The following is a 16,757-nucleotide window of genomic DNA, read 5'->3' on the forward strand; positions in this document are numbered from 1 at the left end:
AGTCAACAGTGCAAAGAAATGGAGAGTGTGTTAGAGAAGTGAAGAAAAGAGTGCAGGCAGGGTGGAGTGGGTGGAGAAGAGTGATAGCAGGAGTGATTTGTGATAGAAGAGTATCTGCGAGAGTGAAAGGGAAAGTTTATAGGACTGTGGTGAGACCTGCGATGTTGTATAGTTTAGAGACAGTGGCATTGAGTAAAAGACATGAGGTGGAGCTGGAGGTAGCAGAGCTGAAGATGTTGAGGTTTTCGTTGGGAGTGACGACGATGGACAGGATTAGAAATGGGTTTATTAGAGGGACAGCACATGTAGGACGTTTTGGAGACAAAGTAAGGGAGGTGTGATTGAGAAAAAAAGCCTGTGAACAAGTATCAATATTTATTCACTAATTTATTCATTCTGGTTTTCCCACAGAAATAAGCGAATCAGAAAAACCTGTTGACAAGTGAAAAATGTTTATTGGTTTTGCAGTTGGGGCACATAATTAATAGAAATGATCTTCCATTGTGTTTGTTAGATCTGAGTTCTGGTATTTCTATCATTATTTCAGTTAGTAACATGAAGACCTGCCTAATGAACTGAAAATCCATACTTTTAGAATGTTAGTCGATGCCAATCAGTTAATCAGAATCAGCTATAAAACTGCACTGTGGTATAACTTTTTTTAGTATACTCATAGTTTACGAATTTGTTTGCAAGGAGGAGAAACTGATCGAGAAGGACATCACATCTTGGCAGCTTCAGGGTGAACCTACCGTTTTGGTCACACTTGCACATATCTTCAATTACTTCGCTCCTCTTATGGTTTGTATGCCCCTCAATATGACCTCTTCTTAGATGGAACAACTTTTTTGGTTCAGCTAAAGTGAGTGTATTTGTGTGTGTATACTGCAGTGTAAAGTATATCTGGTAGAAGATGTCCTGATGAACTTCCTCCTGGGAATCTTGGAGGGTGGCGGCTCTGTGGATGAACACCCACTAATCCAGCAGCTGCTCGAGTTCTTCTGGCTGCTCATGGAGGTGATAAGCGAGTGTTGTGTCTGTACACAGGGCTATTAATTCTTATGTCAATGAAAAAAAATCAGTTTATCGATCCTATTCCAAAAACAACACAAAAAAAAACCCAAGCAAATGTAAAATCCCTCATCGTTTTCATTCATGTTTGCGTTTTCTTCTAGGATTTTGAGGTGAACGAGTGCCTGAAGCAGTTGATGATGTCGTTACTCAGGGCGTACCGCTTCTCACCCATCATCCCTGACCTCGGCTTTCAGGTAAAACACAGAAGTAAACATTCTTCCTATAGCTGATAGAATTAAAGGTGGGAATTGCTAATGGATGCAGTACACTAAAGGAAGCAGATCAATTAGTTCTCTGTGAATACGTTGTAAACGAAAGGGCCTTTTTGCTTTTTTTCCATTAAACAATGTAGGGTGTGCAATCCTTTTCCTCAGCTTATGTATTGCAGCAAGCAAAAAGTAATTACTGTTAAAAATGTTTGTGATTAATGAGATTATTTTACTTTAATTGTGCATAATTTTTTGCTTTGCTTTTGACTTTTTTTTTCCATCATTCATTTGCTTTTCTTTTGCTTTGGCTGTTCTTTTGTTTGGGTGTTTTCTGTTTTGTCTGTGCTTGACTGTTTACTTTTTGTTTCGCCATGCCTTGGTTTTTTTTTTTTTATTATTATTTATTAATTCTTTTTTTTATTGTTCCTTGGTATTGTTTGCTTTGTTTGCTTGGTTTGAATTAGCATTGTTTTGCCTTGTTTTGTCTTGCTGTATTTTGGTATGGTTTGCTTTGTTTTGCTAACTTTGCTTGTTTTTCTGTGCTTTGGTATTGTTTGCTTTCTTTTGCCTTGTTTTTTGTGCTTTGTTTTTTTTTTTGCTTAATGTAAAAAAAAAAAAGAAAAACTCTAAATGACTTAAATGTGTTGTCTGTAAATTCTTTATCACTGATACTGGGAAAGAGTCAGATTCATTAATTAATATATTGTCAATAGATTTACTCATTGATCCAATAATTTATCAGTAATCCATCTGTCAAAGAATATAGTTACTTCATTAATTATTAGCAGAAATACACTATGATGATGATTATGATAATATATCCATCATAAATTTCAGTTAAATGTAATGTCTAAGGGTTTTTTTTATTATATCTAAAAATAGTTCACTCCTTTTAATTGTAGTTCGACTGAATGAACTTTATTGTATTTATTTCATGTGATTTCTTCTAGATTCACTATCTACGATTGACAACCGCCATTTTACGCCATGAAAAGTCTAGAAAGTACCTCCTGAGCAACGTCTTATATCCTTACAGGACAATAAAATGGTGAATTTTGCTGTAATGCTGTAATTTGTAATAGTGAGTTGATAATGCAGGGGTGATTTCCTGTAAGAAATAATGCACTTGGGAATATCCTGTAATAAGGAAATAAACAAAGATGGGATGGTGTTAAACGGCCTGTTCTCAAGCCGAGTAACTATTATCACCCAGATTGATTATTTTCCTACAATAGGACATCCTTCAGTGTTTAATTTATTTTAGACCACAATGTTTTATTAATTTAAGAATGTAATATTGTGGTCAAAATGTAATCTGTGAATAAACCATCGAAATGATACTATAGTAGAATTTGTGCTTTAATGCTAACGTGCAGCAGATATTAACATTCTGCCCAATCAAATTCGAGAATTTAACAGAGCTGAGGCGTGTTAGGAGGTAACTGTCAGTTCAGAAATAAACTTTTGTCTATTTGGAAAATACAATTTAAATCTTATTTCTGAACGGTTTATTTAAGTGTAGCCTTTTAAATCCAAGCATAAGTGAGTCCTCAGATCTCCTTGTTTAATGCGGCAAAATTGTTGAAAACTCCTTGACATGGTTACATTCGACGTGCTGCGCTCCGTGGTGTTTTTCTACATCAAGACTCCTCTGAGGGTAAAAGAGGCCGGCTTGGAGGAGCTCATCCCCACCACATGGTGGCCAACTCATTTCGACAAAGAGGTGAGGAGTCGTAGATGAAGCTGTTTGACCATATTCATAAACAAATGTTAAACTGAAATGTACCCATCCATCCATCCATCCATCCATCCATCCATCCATCCATCCATCCATCCATCCATTCATCCATCCATCCTTTAATCTATTCATTGACCTTCTTTATATTTACAAAAGTATTGGGACACCAATTTCTTTCATCCGTATGTGGTTCTTCCCCAAACTGTAACCGCAGAATTGGAGGCACACATTTGTTTAGGATGATTTTAAAAGCATCAAATTTTCCTTTCATCTGAACTGGTAGACCCAAACCTGTTCCAGCATGGCAATGCCCCTGTTCATAAAGCCAGTCCCCTGAAGATATGGTTTGCATGTGTGGAAGATCTTGAGTGCCTGATATAAAGCTCTGAGCACAACCCTATTGGACACCATTGTCAGTACCTGGCTTTACTAATACCCTTATGGCTGAGTGAATCTTCACAAGCACACTACAAAATCATGTGGAACATCTTCCCAGAAGAGTGGAGGTTATTTAAACAGCAAATGGGGACTAAATGAGGAATGGAATGTTTAAAAAATCATGTACGAATCTTCTAGTCGGGTGTCCACAAACTTTTGTACATTCAGTATAATGTTTTTTATTGAATAGGTTTTTAGGTAGACTTGTATTACACAGTAGCTCCTTCATAGCTCTCAGACAAGGGTCAAAGTTTTAAAAGTGTAGCATAAAGTCAACCCAAATCCTACAATTATTTTATAAATCCTGCTGTAAAACACACTCCCTCATCATTAGACATGTAAAATTGTTGATTGTGTGTATGGTAGAAGCTTCACTGTAAATGTCCTGTAATATTGTGTACTGTACTATACACAGGGTAAGGATGAAAACGACCCAAGACATGAGAGCGCAGATGAGAGACTCAGACGGCGAGCATACGAACGAGGCTGTCAGAGACTCAAGAAGAGGATCGAGGGTATGAAACACACAGACCAATCATTCTTGTTACTTTTTATAAAAAAAATTTGCCCAAATTGTAAGTTAAAGTCTAATATAATAATAATAATAATAATAATAATAATAATAATGATAATAATCATTGTTATTATTATTATTATTATAATAAAAATAATAATACTATATATAAAATAAATACACAATTATTTTTATTTTAATAATAATAATAGTAATTATAAATTTTATTATATTTATTTTTTTATTTGTTTTATTTTATTAGCTTAAATCAATATATTTTTTACATTTCTGCATGCTTTATAAAATAAATACACAATATTTTTCTTTTAATAATAATAGTAATTATACATTTTTTATAATATTTGTAATTTTTTTTTTTTTTTTTTAATTTTATCAGCTTGAATTAATATTTTTTTTTACATTTCTGTGTGTGTGTGTGTGTGTGTGCAGTGGTGGAGGAGCTGCAGGTTCAGATTCTGAGGCTGATGCTAAATAACAAGGACAAAGGGACGGTACGTGAAGGTGACAGTGTTTATGACACGCCACCGACGTCCGCAGTCACAGCTGCGATTTTTATGGAGCGTTATCTCCGCGACCTTGTTCGAAGCACCCAGACCTCCTTCATTTACCTCTATCCTTGTTTAATCTTCTCCATTAATCACCCTCACTGACATTTATAAAATCCGCATGATTTAAACACTTTGACGAATGACACGTTTACGTCCGTTTCGTCGTTGCTGGATTTAGTCATGTTCACACTGTTTCCACTGCAGGGCGAAGCCTCTCGGTACATTTTCCTCAACAAATTCCGCAAGTTCCTGCAGGAGAACGCAAGCAACCGAGGGGTAAGAAAATCGGAATAGTCCCTGGTATAATAAGTGTACAAGCCAAAAATGCTGTTTTTACTTTGTATTATATTGTATATATCAGATTATACTGATATACCTGTTAAGGAAACGAATTGAATCAAACGATGGCTGCTAGGATTTTAGCCATCACAGAAAATGCTTTGACATTTTTCATACAAATATGTATATATATATTTTATTTTTAATTTCATATGTAAATACATGAAATCAGTCCTGGAACAATCCAGAAAACTACCGGGTTGAAAGCCACATGTCATGAGTTTATATTTCACATTTTATGAAGATGTCATTACAAATGACATGCCTACAAACATTTATCTGAGACTATGCCTGATCCTTTTCTCCCTCCCCCTGTTTGAGAGCCATCTGCTAGACTCAGGTGGCCATTCACACTCTATTCACACAGTCTGCATTCAAATTAATGGCTGATCGTTCAGGCTTTTGTTATACATGTTTGGCTATTGATATTGATTTGCCATTCATATTGATGTCCGGCTATTCCAAGCCCACCAATACACACACACACATGAACACACACACAATTTTTAAAGCATTTCTCTTATAAAAACCAATGGACAATAAAACGCATAACATCGTATAAAACTGTAAAGGGAGATATACTGAATCTTACAGATGTAAAAACTATTCGGTTTGCATCTTATTTAAATTAACCTGTGTTTAACCTTTGTAGAATATAGTGGGAAGATGTGACTACAGATATAAGGCCTATATTTCTATCAGTGACCAATCGTATTTTTTTAACAATTATATTATATTTAAGCACTTATATATGTAATAATGATGTACTTATATATATATATATATATATATATATATATATATATATATGTAATAATGCATCATTCTTAAAAATGTAATAAGGAATATTCCACCATTTTTTCCATGAATATTCAAGATGTTTTCAGTAGCTCTCATTTTATTTGCAGTCTTGATCATTTTCTGATGGCTAAAAACGCTCCACTGCTGATTCAAGATGTTTTTTCGATGAGTAAAAAGCCGAGGTGTCTCGTACCAGCGTCACGTCACATCTGTTCTCTGTAGGCCAGCAACAGCATTGGACTTGCTGATTAGCGTGTGATTCACTCAGAGCATGCGAGGCTTCTAATATAGGATTTTACTGTAGATTCTGAAATGTCCCCAGTGTCATGTTTTTAAAGATTGTTTAATCCTCTGAGTATTTTCAAGTGGGCAAGGTGCAGCGACATGGCGTTTACAGCAATCGACTCTTTCCCTGTCTCTGATTAGAACCCGACAGTGTTGTGCCCTCCGGAGTACATGGTGTGCTTTATGCATCGGCTCATAACTGCAATCAGGAGCTACTGGGATGAAGGAAAGCGCAAGAGGCCAGGAGCCATTAACAGCGAAGGTGAACACACAGACCTTTTTCTTTTGCATGGGTTAAAATCTCAGTTATGCCCTGGCATCACTTTAACTATTCGGCTGTAATGGTCGGCTTGGAATATAAATTCAGTTATGCTGCTGTTGGAGCGCTGTAAAACACCGGAGAACGGAAAGCGGAGATGTCGAGAGGAAGCTTCTATTCATTCGCTCAATACTACTTGACGCCTATTGAGGTTATCTACTGATCTTACTTATTTGCTTACTCACTTCGGGAGGCTTCGGGAACTCGGCAAACTTTGTTAAGTGGCTCCTCGGGTTTCGTTTATGTTTAAATTCCATTAACCAGACGTGAAAATTTTCTAACCAACGTCATAACTTTAACAACAAGCATGGACATGTTATACTTTATTCTTTTTAAAATGGTCGTCTTTTTACATAAAAACAAAAAGGCATTGCCAAGAAGGTATTCTTATTAATAATCTACATAGTAGCCCGACCTTAAATAAATGCGTCCGCCCCAACAATCATTATTTTTGAAATACATAAAAACAGCATGGGTATGCATTTTTTTCAATGAAGTACAGTTTATTTAATATATGACACATCAAAAAATGTTATTGCGTAGATTTCATTACATTCAATGTTGCAGAACATCTGCAATACACAGGGATGGGCAGTATTTATGATACATGTATTCCAAATATGTATTTTAAAGATAAAACAGGATTTGGTAATTTGTATTTGATAGGGTTGATGAAAATGGCTTCATATTTTCTATCAAAATACATCGATTTTTGTATTTTTAAAAGACTGTAAAATATTTTCATAAATCAGTCATAAATCATAAAAATGCGGCCTCTGATTAGTGCCTACTCAGCAGTTTGCCCAGACTTGTTGAGATCAGAACAGAAAATTGATCCTTATGGAAGAAGGTGGTGAAGGTAAGAATCATGCAGGCTGCCAGCTTTCAAATGGGTGTCCAATAATTCATAAATATTTGATTGCTAAATTTTGTACCCTAATTGAAGTAGCTGTTTAGTAGGATTATGATTTCGCATCCCATTGCATGAATGACTGCCAGACCCATAATATATTATATTTATTATTAACAATCTTCTTCTTCTTTCGGCTGCTCCCATTAGGGGTCGCCACAGCGGATCATCCGTCTCCATACCACCCTGTCCTCTACAATTTATTATTAACAATCAAATGATTAATTAGTTAGAAACTTGTTGCTATGTATACGGGTGCCATCAGTCGTCTTCTTATGAATGACTTGTTTGTTATTGATTCAGTGTTGCTGATGCAAAGAAACCCTTCATTATTAAACACCAATGAACTAAATTACTATACAATTATTAGTCATTCGCAAACTGATAAACATTTAGCTGTTGGTTACTTTAAAACTAACTTTTATCTGGGAGATTACAGAGAAATGTGTGTGTATTTGATCTGATAGTCAGATTTAAAGATCTGGGACTCGGCCAGAGAAAAGCTGTTGCTATCAAACATTGATTACAGTGTTTGTGTAATGGTGAAGGATCAGATCAAATAGTCCAATTGATGGAAGGTTTGCGAAGAAATTTCATGCTCCCCCGTGAAAGTATTTTCAACATACAAATATTTAGCAGTTTATTTTGATACATTGTGTGGCTGCTGAAGTTTATTTTGATACACATAAAGGTATTTGGTATTTTACGTTTAAAATGGATTGTGATGTATCTTTGCACGACCTCGTCAATACAACTGCCTTTCGTTTATACAGTAACATAATACCTTTACCAAGTTCTGTTTTGTGTCTTCTGGAAAGATTTTTCATTACGTTTTGGAGTGTGCTTGTGGAGATATTTGCTTATTCAGCCACAAGTATCAGGTCAGGTAAATTCTGATGTAGGGTGAGGAGGTCTAGGGTGCAGTCAGCGTTCCAATTTGTTTCAAAGATGTTCAGTAGGGTTCAGTTCACAGGTGTTTATCAGGCCATTTAAGCTTTTCAGTCCAACCTGTGGAGACCATATTTTCATGGAGCATGCTTTGTGCACAGGGGCATTGTCATACTGGAACAGGTTTGGGTCTGAATTCTACCTCATCCAAAGACATTGTATACAATTCTGTGCCTTGAACGTTTGTGGTAAAAGTTTGTAGAAAAGCCACATATTGCTGTAGTTCATGTGAAGATTAGCTAAAACTTTTGCTTGGTATATGCACTGTTTTATGCCTTGCACTGCTGTCACATGATTGGCTGATTTAGAAGACTTTATTTTGTAATAGTGATGAAGTGATGCTTATAACCCTTTCTCTTTTTGGAATTAACACCAATATGGAAATCTATTGTCAATCAAAAAACAATATATAGAAAAATTTAAAAGATATTGAAAAGCCTTGAACAACGTCATGTATTGCACTGTGGAAATGATTTAATCTTCCAAGCTTTTCTAAGCTATTCTAAGTTGTTTATCAGTTTCTCTGCTTTGCTTCACTTTGAGTAATGTTTCTTCTCTTATTTTGTTCCTAAAAGACGCCTACGTCCCCCCACAGCTTTTCTACAACGGGAAGGTGGACTACTTTGACCTGCAGCGGCTCGGAGGCCTGCTCTCTCATCTCAAGAAAACGCTGAAAGGTTTGGAAACATCGTGATTTCTTTCTGTCACGCTGCATCGCCGCGGACGTGCTTTATCTTTCTGAAGGGGAAAGCAAAAACACAGGAGGGAGGATTGTCCGATCTTTATCGGTTGATGAACCACTAGGGGGAGATGAAGGTTAATTTGTCAAAGTCGCCAGTGATGCGCAAAGTCAGTGAATGGCTCTCAAATCTTTAAAATTGATCTTCTCAGAGGAATACGATATATCTATTTGCTTTTTTGTTCTTGAGGAACAGCTTGCAGTATGTATATGTCCTAAAAATCAAATATTAACACCCTGTTTACAATCCATCAGAAGTTTCACTGAAATTCAGAACAATATGTTGATATAATAAAAGAAATTGTATATTGTTAAAAAATGAACATGTTTTGTTTCCAATTGCCAGGTTGAAGGAAACTTTAAATAAATATAAAATTTTTTTATATTGCACACTGTCAGTTTATAGTTTATTGAAAAGATTACCATGTAAAAGCAGGATAAAATAGAAAAAAAGCATTAAATTATGTTTACAAAGCAAAAAGATGGACATAAGTATGGTATGTGCTTTTTGAACATTGCATTCCACATTGTTTCAATTTGCTCTTGGGAATGTTCCACTAGATTGTGGATTGTAATTATGGACATTTGTGTTCATCAGCCAAAGAGTATTAGTAAAGTCAGGTACTGATTTAGGGTGAGGAGACCTGGGGTGCAGTCTAGGGCTGAAACGATTCCTCAATTAACTCGAGTAATTCAAATACAAAAAAATCTCATTATTTGCCTTGTTGCTTTGTTTAGTCCAATTAAATACAAACTTGTTTCCCCACGAACCATTATAACTGACGCACCACCCACTGAACTGGAGCGTGCTGGACAGGTAACACAGAAGATGTTACAGAATAAAGAATGAAGGGATGTGAAAGAAAACAGCGAGGGTGCGGAGACGATTCAAGACAAAGAAAATGACAGAAAGTTTCCAAAGTTTGGGATCATTTTAAACTAAATCGTAAAAAGAAAACATTGTACAGTGCGTTTACCCTTTTTTTTTTTTTTTTTTTTAAGAGTAATTTGAATTTTTTTTTTTTATTATTTTATGAACGATTTTTTTTATTTATATATTTGAATTTGCATCTTAATGTAATAATTAATAAAATTAAATGCGCTAAATGGGTAGAGTTTTCAGACATTCTTGTTTGCAATTTCAGCAATAAAAATTTTCCTTAGAAGGAAACAAATGACTTTGAACAGATCCGTCTTATTTTCTCTTGTATATTTAGTATTGCTCCTTAAAAAAGAAAAAGTACTTTTTATCCAACTACTCGATTGTTTAATCGAATAATTTGTAAAATACTCGATTACTAACAAAAAAACGTATAGCTGTGCTCTGGTCCAGTCAGCGTTCCAATTCATCCCAAAGGTGTTTAGTAAGGTTGAGATCAGAGCTCTTTAGCAGGCCACTCAATCTACCTTTCCAAAAGATGTAAACCAAATTAATTATACCATGTCCTTTTTATTATACATTATACGTCCTATACAATTGTGTACCTCCAGCTTTGTAGTAATAGTTTGGAAAAGAACCACATATGGCAAAAAAATCCAGGTGTCCCAATACTTTTGTCCATGTAGTGTATAAGCAAATATACACCAGACAAACACCCTTGCATTGTAAATAATAATTTACCTCAGGTTTGAATAGATAATCTTTCAGTTAAGATGCTAATGCCTTAAATATCATAAAACAAGCTAAGCCCCTCTGTTAGTAAACTAAAGGATTGGAATCTGAACTCACACTTTAAATACGGGTGCTGGATTCGACTCTAAAACAGGAAACGACTAAAATGATGGAAAATTCACTTCAACATAAGCAGCCGATGAATAACCTGTATTAGCGGGAGGCCTTGACTCATACAGACCGATAAGGAACAAATGTAAATCAGCACACATTTAATCACCAAACTCTATTCCTAGATACACTCTCCGAACTCTCTGAACTTTCTGGGAAAGCTGGTCAGACCGCAGATTAACTGTGTGGAAAATGGACGCGTTTCCATACGCGTCATAGCTTAAAGGCAGAAATGAAGAAACCCGAAGCAATGCAGATTATTTTTTGGTAAACTGTTGCCACGAGGCAACATTGATTGGTGTTACTGATGACCTCAGATCATCAATAACAGTGTGTGAAGCACTTTCAGCCACCCATTATGTTCATTTTCTTGTGAAACTTTTGGAGCACTTTTTGTCCCTTCCCTATCGATTCACCCGGCACTTGTAGAAAAGCAAAATGTGGTCCGGAAAGCCGACGATTCATTAGCAAACGGAAAGCGAGGCACCCATCATCATTCTCATTGCAATTGGGAGGACATGAGGCTGCTCTGTTCGGGTTTGTGGCCTCGTAAAATTTGCAAACTGATGGGGAGGAGATGTGTGCCTGACCTCTGGTTAAAAAGGTTTAAATGCAGATAGTTATTGATTTTTCTGATGATAGGCCTTTCATTTCAAAAGAGCTTTGAAAAGGTCTGAATGTTAAGCCATAGTTATATAAGTTATATCAAGGATAAAGAGAGAGGGAAAGGATGAGCAGATTGTTGGTATTTTCTGGTATATTGTTTAAAGCTAGTAAACAAACAAGTAAATAATATAGTTGCAGGCAGTGCTTTCTGGTCCTAGATTTTTGTAAAAGAGCAGGAACATAATCCATTGGTTTTTAGTTTCCATTTTGCCATAGTCAAGATATTTAGCTTTGCTTAATGCTGCAAAATGTAAATTTAGCTTGTCTAGGTATATTGCTGATGTCTATCCTGATTTGGCATTGTGTCAACACATACCTGAATGCTCCATACGAATAAACTGCTAAAACTTGGGTTTTTATAGATGTGGTCCCACTTGCTGATGGGCAGTTAATTAAGGGCATTAAATTAGCAGCACATGCCGGCTACTTAGCAGTAAAGGTATGCTTATATCTTCACATATTGTTTCTCCTTTTTGGATTGTTGATCATCTAAGGTTGTAATTTACCTAATTCTAAGACCTGATAGGGACCAGATAATTTTTTATTATGTCCTGATATGTAAAATCACAAGTTCTGAGAGTTTGTACTTTCTCTTTCACATGACTTTATATTTATAATTATTATTGATAATAATAAGAATAATAACAACAACAATAATTGTTTTACTCTACAGGCCATCTTCGGGATTGCAGGGATGGTCTCAAGGAGCAAAAGCCAAAAATATTAAATATTGAAGCGACTGACTGACTATCTATTAACTGTTTGAAAATTTATTTATAGATATATTATTTATATAATATATTTCAAGAGTACTGTGGGTAAAAAGGTAAAAAGCTTTTGTATAATCAATCCATAGTTATATACCTTATTTTATTCTCCTAAACATTTGCTGGATTTTTTTAATCAACAATCTCTAAACCTCTTATTTTCAATACAAGCATAAGTATGCTAATCAGTTTCCCAATTTTCATCCAGCGTTTTTTTTGGTTTGTTGCTTGATTAAACACTTGTTTACGTGGGTTCACGCTTAAAAAAAAAAAAGATTTTCTTTGGGGGGGATAATTTTTCCCGCTGTCGTTTTCTGATTGAGTTCTTTCAGATGCCTGTGATTGTTTCCATTGTTTTCGAGACGCGGATTTAAATATGATTGAATGCCTGTTTGTATTCTGTTTGTAGCTTCGAAGTTGAAGTGGGTTTTCTTTAATTGGCTGAAAAGAAGTGCATCTGAGACGTGAACTTTTTTTTACCTTTTGTATTCCCTTAATGACCTATAATGCATCTTGTGATCTTGATTTTCTCTGATTGGTTCATGGCCAGCTTTGATTCGTTCATGACATCATCATCATTGTCATGATCGCTTGTGATTTTTCTGATAATCACTATTGACGGCCGTCTCGTCCTGCCGGTTAAGCTGCATGCGCTTGCCTTGAATGGTCTCATTATATCTGATCGAGTTTTCAAGTCCGGGTTGATAAACGGACTGCAGTTCGATTCGAAACCGGTCTGGCTTACGTAGTTTCTCGTTCCTCCCATTTGAGCTTGAATCGAGGACTGCCATGTTCCCTTGCTAACCGTTTTACTTTCTACATTAAGTTTAATGTCCTGTTTGCCGTTCCTCCCCAGAGTAAATCACCTGATTTAATTCCGCTTCTCAGCTTGAAGATGAACGATGGGCTAAACCCAAGATAAACTCCAGCCTTATGGATTAATCCCACCGCTTCCTAGATCAGCTTGGCACATGCTGCCTCGGGACGAATTTACAACCACGAAAGCCCTCCTTGTTCTGTTCTTGGCAAAACCAAGCCGATGATAAAGAAAACATCCTGGCTCAATTTATGACCCTAACACATGCACAGATTTATTGTCGGGTGGCATAGCAGAGGCCTCAGAAAGGTCACTTACTCAGGTGTGGTGACGAGTTTTTCATGGTCCACTAAGTAATTGTAATGCATCAACGTCAGTCAAGTTAAATTTTCTTGTCAATTTCCTGCACAACAGCCTTGATGAAATATTATGTAAAGGGTTCGGTGATCATGGTGGCTTAAATACACTGTATGGACAAAGTTTGTAGACCCCAGACAACAAGATCCTCTGGGGTCATACACTGACACATAGGATAGTGTTCAAGCCTTACAACACCAATATATTGTTGAAAGAATTACAGTCATACCAATAAATAAAGACTCATAGACCTTGTGGATAAGAAAAGCAGCATAAAGTTTATTGCTCAAAAAGGCAAATCAACCTGAGATTAATTGCTGATGTATGCACTTTTAAAATATCCTATACCACATTTAGTCCCCATTTGCTGTTGACAGCATTCAAAGACATCATGTATTATCGTGAGGCTTCAACTTTGAGGTAACAGTTTAGAAAAGAACCACGTATGGCTGGAAAGGTCAGGTGTCCCAGACCATTTGCTAAAATAATGTAGTCTATGAGACATATAAAGAATATGTTGCAAAAAGAAGTGAGCCAATAATCGTTTATACCGCAGTAGTCAACCTACTTCTTCTTCTTCTTCTTTTGGCTGCTCCCATTAGGGGTCGCCACAGCGGATCATCCGTCTCCATACCACCCTGTCCTCTACATCTGCCTCTTTTACACCAACTACCTGTATGTCTTCCCTCACCACATCCATGAACCTCCTCCTTGGCCTTCCTCTTTTCCTCCTACCTGGTGGCTCCATCCTCAGCATTCTCCTACCAATATAATTCATGTCCCTCCTCTGCACATGTCCAAACCATCTCAATCTCGCCTCCCTTACCTTGTCTCCAAAACGTCCTACATGCGCTGTCCCTCTAATAAACTCATTTCTAATCTTGTCCATCCTCGTCACTCCTAACAAAAACCTTAACATCTTCAGCTCTGCTACCTCCAGCTCCACCTCCTGTCTTTTACTCAATGCCACTGTCTCTAATCCATACAACATCGCAGGTCTCACCACAGTCCTATAAACTTTCCTTTCATTTTGCAGGTACCCTTCTATCACAAATCACTCCTGTCACTCTTTTCCATCCAACCCACCCTGCCTGCACTCTTTTCTTTACTTCTAACACACTCTCCATTACTTTGCACTGTTGACCCCAGTCACCTGAATTCCTCCACCTTCTCCACCTCTTCTCCCTGCAACCGCACCACTCCACTGCCTTTCCTCTCATTCACACACATGTGTTCTGTCTTACTCCTACTGAGTTTCATTCCCCTTCTCTCCAGCGCATATCTCCACCTCTCCAGGCTCTTCTCAACCTGCTCCCTACTCTCACAACAAATCACAATATCATCCGCAAACATCATAGTCCAGGGAGACTCCTGTCTGACCTCGTCCGTCAACCTGTCCATCACCACTGCAAACAGGAAAGGGCTCAGGGCCGATCCTTGATGCAGTCCAACCTTCACCCTGAACCAGTCTGTCGTACCTACTGCACAATTCACTGCCATCACACTGTCCTCATACATGTCCTGCACCACCCTCACATACTTCTCTGACACACCTGACTTCCTTATACCCAATACCACAACTCCTCTCTTGGCACCCTGTTGTACGCCTTCTCTAAATCCACAAATACACAATGCAATTCCTTTTGTCCTTCTCTATACTTCTCCATCAACATTCTCAAAGCAAATAAGGCATCTGTGGTGCTCTTCCTCCGCATGAAACCATACTGTTGCTCACAGATGGTCACCTCCTCTCTCAGCCTGGCTTCCACTACTCTTTCCCATAACTTCATGGTGTGACTGATCAACTTAATTCCCCTGTAGTTACTGCAAGACTGCACATCTCCTTTATGCTTAAAGTTCGGTACCAGCACACTTCTTCTCCATTCCTTAGGCATCTTCTCACCTCCAAAATCCTGTTAAACAATCTGGTCAAAAACTCCACTGCCATCTCTCCTACACATCTCCACACTTCTACCGGTATGTCATCTGGTCCAACCGACTTTCCACTCTTCATCCTCTTAATCGCTGCTCTCACTTCCTCCTTACTAATCCTATCCACATCCTGCTTCACCAACTCCACATCATCCAACCTTCTCTCTCTGATTTTCCTCATTCATCAGCTGTTTAAAATACTCCCTCCACCTTCTCAACACACTCTCCTCACTAGTCAACACATTTCCTCTCCATCCTTTACTGCTCTAACTTGCAGTACATCCTTCCAGCTCGGTCCCTCTGCCTGGCCAATCGGTATAAATCCTTTTCTCCTTCCTTAGTGTCCAACCTCTCATACAGCTCCTCATATGCCTTTTCCTTGGCTTTCGCCACATCCTCTTAACCTGCTGCGCATCTCCTTGTACTCCTGCCTACTTTTCTCATCACTCTGTCTATCCCACTTCTGTTTTGCCAACCTCTTTCTCCTTATGCTCTCCTGCACTTCCTCATTCCACCACCACGTCTCCTTGTCTTGCTTTCTATTTCCAGATGTCACACCAAGTACTTTTCTAGCTGCCTCCCTCATCACTCCTGCAGTAGTTGCCCAATCATCCAACACCTCCTTAACACCACTGAGCCTCTGTCTGACCTCTTCCCTGAACCTCACACTACACTCTTCCTCCTTCAGTTTCCACCATCTTATTCTTCTTTCAGTCCTCACTCTCCTCCTCTTCTTCTTGCCTCCAAAACCATCCTACAGACCACCATCCGATGCTGTCTAGCTACACTGTCCCCTGCCAACACCTTACAGTCTCCAATCTCCTTCAGGTTGCATCTCCTGCATAGCACATAGTCCACCTGTGTGCACCTTCCTCCACTCTTATCGTCACCCTATGATCCTCCTTCTTCTTAAAATAAGTGTTCACCACTGCCATTTCCATCCTTTTAGCAAAATCTACCACCATCTGCCCTTCCACATTCCTCTCCTTAAAACCATACCTACCCATCACCTCCTCATCACCTCTGTTCCCTTCACCTACATGCCCAATAAAGTCTGCCCCAATCACCAATCGTTCTTTCCTAGGTACACCATCTACCACTTCATCTAATTCACTCCAGAATCTTTCCTTCTCCTCCATCTCACAGCCAACTTGTGGAGCATAGGCACTGATGACATTTATCATCATCCCTTCAACTTCCACCTTCACGATCATCACCCTATCAGAAACTCTCTTCACCTCCACTACACTCTTACTGTACTCTTCCTTCAGAATCACCCTACACCATTTCTCTTTCCATCCACACCATGATAAAACAGTTTAAATCCACCTCCAATGTTCCTGGCCTTACTCCCTTTCCACTTGGTCTCCTGAACACACAGCATATCTACCTTTCTCCTCTCCATCATATCAGCTACCTCTCTCCCTTTACCTGTCATAGTACCAACATTTAAAGTACCAACCCGAACCTCCACTCTCCTGCACTGCTCCTTTCCCTGCCGTCTCTGTAGACGTCTTCCTCCTTTCCTTCTCCTCCTTCGGCCAATAGTAGC

The 16,757-nt window shown here is 37.9% G+C and overlaps 1 protein-coding gene across 1 annotated transcript in view; it reads left to right on the plus strand.

Annotated features, from left to right (window-relative positions):
- LOC124402106 (E3 ubiquitin-protein ligase RNF123) overlaps positions 1 to 16,757 on the plus strand; it is a 165,569-nt gene that overhangs the window by 13,007 nt on the left and 135,805 nt on the right. Inside the window, exons 12-21 of the mRNA XM_046874774.1 lie at positions 697 to 801; positions 892 to 1,017; positions 1,176 to 1,268; positions 2,234 to 2,307; positions 2,889 to 3,006; positions 3,875 to 3,974; positions 4,424 to 4,485; positions 4,747 to 4,818; positions 6,109 to 6,229; positions 8,720 to 8,821. Coding sequence (XP_046730730.1) covers positions 697 to 801; positions 892 to 1,017; positions 1,176 to 1,268; positions 2,234 to 2,307; positions 2,889 to 3,006; positions 3,875 to 3,974; positions 4,424 to 4,485; positions 4,747 to 4,818; positions 6,109 to 6,229; positions 8,720 to 8,821 — 973 coding nt within the window. The remainder of the gene's footprint in view (positions 1 to 696; positions 802 to 891; positions 1,018 to 1,175; positions 1,269 to 2,233; positions 2,308 to 2,888; positions 3,007 to 3,874; positions 3,975 to 4,423; positions 4,486 to 4,746; positions 4,819 to 6,108; positions 6,230 to 8,719; positions 8,822 to 16,757) is intronic.

The sequence above is a fragment of the Silurus meridionalis genome, chromosome 19 (assembly GCF_014805685.1).
Source record: "Silurus meridionalis isolate SWU-2019-XX chromosome 19, ASM1480568v1, whole genome shotgun sequence".
Taxonomy (NCBI): Eukaryota; Metazoa; Chordata; class Actinopteri; order Siluriformes; family Siluridae; genus Silurus; species Silurus meridionalis.